The 5744-nt window shown below is 40.4% G+C and overlaps 1 protein-coding gene across 1 annotated transcript; it reads left to right on the forward strand.

Annotated features, from left to right (window-relative positions):
• The first annotated feature begins 111 nt into the window (after nucleotides 1-111).
• LOC140949196 (melatonin-related receptor-like) lies at nucleotides 112-1170 on the forward strand. The gene has a single exon (XM_073398424.1). It carries the CDS (start codon nucleotides 142-144, stop codon nucleotides 1168-1170), a length of 1029 nt encoding a protein of 342 aa, XP_073254525.1. The 5' UTR covers nucleotides 112-141.
• Nucleotides 1171-5744: the final 4574 nt, after the last annotated feature.

Below are 5744 nucleotides of genomic sequence, written 5' to 3' on the forward strand. Positions count from 1 at the left end.
CTCATGCGTCAACCATTATAATATTGTTTCAATGTTTTTCATTTTCTGCTTTTTTTAGCACTCTTGACTACAAAGTGCTCCTGTTTGTTTATCAACTTGACGTTTTACGTGAACGAGCTGGAGATTAAAAAGGTACTGAAGATGTCTTCAGTCGATGGAACTCAGCTGGATGAACGCGCAGCACTAGTGGAGGAGTTGGCGACAAGAAGTACAGCGGTGATTATCATCGAAGTAATTTCAGTAATTGTAATAGGCCTGATTGGTTTTTGCGGAAATCTTTTAATTGTCATAGTAATATTCAAGACTTCTTCACTAAGGACAACGTCAAATTACTACATAGTTTCCCTGAGCGTGATAGACTGGTTCATTTCTCTGTTCACGTTGTTGTTCGTTCCTGTGGTAGGTATCGAAGGGAGTTGGCCATTTAACGCTTCTGCTTGCCAGTTTCAAGGGTTCGCAACAGCTATGCTGGCGACAGCTTCAATTTATACCATGACATTAATATCGGTAAATCGATACTTCGTCATGTTCACATTAAACCTCCATCGGACTCGCTTCACAAAGAAAAACGTTTGCATTTCCATTATCTCTGCGTGGATCTTGGCTTGTAACTTTCCCTTGTCGTACGTCCTTCAAGGTCACAGGTTCTACTTTCATCCTGGTAAAGCCATCTGTATCTTCGATGTAAACAAGTTAAAAATTCCTCATGCAGCTCTAACTGCTCTTCTTAACGTGCTATTCCCATATATGATCATTTCTTTCTGCTATTTCAAGATTTACCTCAAATTGAAGCGACACAATGCCCAACTAAGGCATAAAGGTGGGTCACCAGTGTCCAGAAATGCGCCACGGCGAATCTCGGTAAAAGAAATAAGAATCACTAAAATATTGTTTGCAATAATCTTAGCCTTTACAGTTTGCTGGTTCCCCTTTGTTATCATCGACGTACTTGGATTAGTATATGGACCATTTTTTGCCCCGCGTCAGGTGTATGTATTTTACAGTTTCATGGCTGGAAGCTCTGCGTCATTTAGCCCAATAATTTACGGAACTTTAAACAAAGACGTTAGAAGAGAAATTATCAAGTTGTTGAAAAAATTGCAGTGTTCTTCTAAGATTACGCCTATAGTTAACCATGGCCGTCCACTAGGAAATATGGGTCCACGATGAGAAGGTCTGTCGGTGTTCACTGTTCCCACGCTAGGATTGGCAATTATTACAACCAGAAGCCCAACTGGAGCTCAGTCCTGGTTCCTGGTACTTCCTTACCAGGTGGAATTCGGTAAACAGAAATATCAAAAAGTGTCAAAACACAAACGCAAACGTGTCTGGTTTACAACCTTTCTTCAGTGTGAGAAAAAACCGTTATGATATTTCTTTACCAAATATCACCTCATTAGCTTAGTAAGTGGGTATTTGACCAATCAGAGCGCGCGCTTTACTTTTGCTATTTTCTTAAAAACAAGGTTTTTTACTGTTCATGGAAAGTTAGCCCATCAGAAGCTGCACCTGACGTAGCGACCTAATCTGTGCTTCAACGGACGAAACTATAAACTCTAGTTAATTAAGTCCTTTTGCAAGCCAGTGCCGAAATCCTTGTTCTTGGTCCCCTCCTGTGTACCAGGATTTGAATACGCGCCATGATTGGTCTGTTAAAAAAGCCATTGTTGTTTTGCAAACCCAGGATGAAGGGAAATTCGAGACTCCCTTTCGGCCCCTTTTCGGTAATCCATTGAGTCCATTGGGGGTACGGAACAAGGATCTCGGCGCTGCTTCACAGACACGTTACCAACCTCCATAGGGCTGGTAGGAGAGAACCCTGGGAACGAGGTTGACACGTTACTAACCGACTCGAGGATAAATTACCTCTGCGACGCAGGCTACCCAGGGCGAAAAACGATAAGATTATATTGGACGTAAAGACAAATACAAATCACGATTCACTGTCCTTGTTTTATTGATCGTTTTCTTTAATCGTTTAATTTACAGGGCGCCAGTAAAAGCATGCAAAATCGAGAGTACTGATTAATTTATGTCCCTGTTTATCTTGTTCTTGAGGACTCATTAAGTTAACTGCTGTCTCCCCTGGGACCACTGGTGGGAACCACTGTAAGAAAACAATGCAATTATTAACCGTAAAAAAATCAAATAATATAGAAACTTAATATGTGATTGACCGGGAATGGAGGAATTCCCATATAAATGGACAGGGATATGTATAGTCTCGCTTTAAAGTAAAACGGCAGATTTTTTCTCTTGGTTGTTCAAGATTACAACCCAATATTTTTAACCAAACAAGTATTGCTTAGGGGTGTTCGTTAAGAAATATCTATATCAAAAAAAGAAAGAAAAAGAATGTTTATTGTGTTGCCTTATGGTCAAACTATTAAAGAGACTGACAATGGGAAAATCCTGGATCCAAACAGTTGGCCGATTCCGATTTCTAATTTTCGAGCATCCTTTTCCCTATTAACAAGGTAGCCCCCTACCCCCCACCCCACCTCCTGGATTTAGGTACTTCTGTCGTGAAGGTAATAAACATGAGGAAAAAAATTAATTAAATGGTCATAAATGTGAATTCGGCAAACTGATTCTTTGCCCAGTGTCCTCTTCCCGTATAAAACCTCTCCTTTTGGTTTATTAGGGAAGTAGGCGATCAAATGACAAATGATAGGGGATCAGTTTTTATCCTGCCATGCCTGTCCGACAGCTCTCTTTGTTCTTCTCATACTAGTTCAGTTCCTTAATGCGTTATTTTAGAAGAGCATACACTGGAAAGATCTGCTTTAGCCTCCAAAATATATTGCGGCCGTTACAGTTCTATTGTTTGGCTCTGATAAAGAGGAGAAGCGGTTAAGTCACAGTAACTATACCGCGGAAGCAAAAGGACAACAGGCTGAAGGCGTCACTTAAAAAGTGCATTCGTACTGTTTCAAAACTCGATCTTGTTCAATTTCATTTAATCATCAAGTGTTGGACCCGAAAGAAACGTACTTAAAATGAGAGAAAGAAAAAGAAAAACGTGTTGTTTTCACATATTCATAAAGCGGCCGGGCGCCAGAAATTAGATTACGAAGTTTCATGTCGCAGTCGTGTAACGACGGCTTAGAAATGTTAAAAAGGCGTAATGCATGTTCAAAGTTGTTGTTTTGCTTATATTAACCAATCATGGTTTGCCGTAATCGTTGCCTTTCGCCGTCGTCTTTGCTTAAGCTAACTAGTTGTGATCCGGAAATTTTGCTACCATGGAAAAGTGACATAAAACTTCTCCCTATTTGTCTCCCTTTACATCAGGCTCCAAATACTTTTGAACCTAGAAAACTGGAACCCTGGATTAAAATTTAACGTCAGTTTAGCCGCCGGATAACCTTTGTTCGAACCGAACTGGGACCAGAGCAAGAAAGAAGAATTTTCTAGTGCACAAAATACAATCAAGTCGTTTTGCCCATGAACAGGATTCATAAAATGTTGGACGAATATTTACCGGCCAACAAGTCAAGTACCCATTTTATTGTTTAAATAATTTTAATTTCTGTTACAATGTAAACGGAAAACTCCCAAGAACTTACCTCCTCTATACCATTGGTCTTTCTCGATCCATTTATCGAAGCCAATACGGGCGTTCGGCGGGTCTACTTGAACCTGAAAAAAAAGAAGACTCTATTTATAAATCTGCCGGCTATTTTTATTTTTATTTCGGTGACACATTCGAGCAAGACCCGTTTCAAACGTCGTGCTCCTACTGTGCCGAGCTAAATTCATTTGATAGAATTAAATTCGACTTCAGCAGGGCAGTAGCGCGACGTTTGAAAGCAAGTCGAGCTACTACCGTGCTACACGGCAGTAGCTCGACTTGGTTTCAAACGTCGCGCTACAGCCGTGCCGAACTCAATTAGTAAATTATAAATACATTAGAATACATTTAAAAGTATGCTAAACCGTTTCTTTATTTTTGTATTTTGTTTTCGGCAATTGCCGTTCTATTCGACTGAATTAAATTCGACATCTGAAACCAAGTCGTGCTCTTGTCGTGCTGCAGTCGAGCCAGCTTAGCACGGCAGTAGCACGACGTTTGAAACAAGCCTTGTTCAAGGCCTTGTTCAAAAGGTGAACAATGCATCCTATCTTGCCTAGTCTCTAGGCCTCATTTTTCCTCGCGGCCAAAGCGTTTTGGGTCACGTGGTCCATGCGAAAATGTTTCCCGCCCGTTCGCCTCGGATACGTCACCGATTACCGAAACGAATTGACCGAGAGGGACTGGGAAAACGCTGTACAGGGACTAGGCAACATGCTATCCATTGTATAGCGCAATTGGTTCCCTAATATAGTCCCGTGAAAGTGATTGATCCACCGGTGGATACTGCTATTGTCCAATGTTTGGACAAAATCTAGTAACTCCTGGGGCCAGATGGAAATCAAAAATGGTGGTACGCCCATACGTCAAAAACTACAAGTTCTCTCTTAGCTGAGTCCACCCCAGAAGAAGAGAATTTCCGGTTCGTTAAGAACTTCTTTCTTCTTATTAATCGCGATAGAAAAATTGATCGGTGTTTAATGGATGCTCAGGAACGAAATAAAATCAGTAAGTTATCAAATTCTGACAGAAAGTAAGACTGTTATTATAATCTTCATTATTATTATTATTATAGATTAATTTTCAAGAAGAGGATTTTACCCATTTTAGTAACCAGTTTGGACTTGTGATTAAGGAATAACCCCCTCGATAGATTTGGACAGCGGTGACGCGCCCCACGTCTTTTCCACTGACGGAAAATGTATCTTCGCTAAAAAAAAAAAAGATAAGATAAAAAGACTTTTAGTTTTATTTTCTGTGTGAAGTAAATACTATATTACAATATTGCTGTTACTTATTATAAGTTTAGGTAAAACGGGAAAAAAACGTGCAACTTGTTTTGCAACATTTATTGCTACAAAAAGAGTGGCTAAAAAGCGATGTTGCACGTTTTACTACCCACGTTCGAAACTGTTAACGACCTGGCCGCGGTTGTTCAAACGTTGGATAGCGCTATCCACAGGATAAAAATCTATCCACTGGATAGCGCAGTTGTTTTCCCTAATACTTATCCGCTAGATAGTGATTTATCCGATGGATAGCGCTATCCAACGTTTGAACAACCGCGGCCAGATTTGTTGCAAGACAGGTTTCACGTGGACAGTAAAACGCGCAATATCGCTGTTCAACTAGTGTTGGAGCAAGATAGCAGTGACGTAAAAAGACAAGTTGCGTGATATGGCTATTATAACTTCTAAGCGTCTTAATTAATTAACAATTATTCCTCAAGCCCGAATGGGGTTGAGCTACTACTAGGCTATATGAAAGCCCACTAGTAGCGAAAAGTGCCTGCTTTGAAAACCAAAACAATGGCGGCCGAATCTCGTTTTGCTAGCTAAAGTTGTTCTGTCTCGATATTTTTGACCAAATAGTTGGATTTTACTAAACAATTATTCCTCTCGCCCTCATGGCCTCTGAGTCAATGGACTCAATAGCCCATTCGGCCTTTGGCCTCATGGGCTATTGACTCAGAGCCCATCCAGGCTTGAGGAATAATTGTTAAATATATAAACGAATGGATGAATGTCTTAATACTACACTGTACTTACGCTCCAAATTCAAAATCATCCTTGCCATCATTATCAAGTTTGATTGAGTTTGTGGTTCCGCTTTCGCCTTCTATTTTGATCCAAACAGGTGCATTGGTGCCAGAATTTTGCTTCTGCCCGGT

The sequence above is a fragment of the Porites lutea genome, chromosome 9 (genome assembly GCF_958299795.1).
Source record: "Porites lutea chromosome 9, jaPorLute2.1, whole genome shotgun sequence".
In the NCBI taxonomy this organism is placed as follows: domain Eukaryota; kingdom Metazoa; phylum Cnidaria; class Anthozoa; order Scleractinia; family Poritidae; genus Porites; species Porites lutea.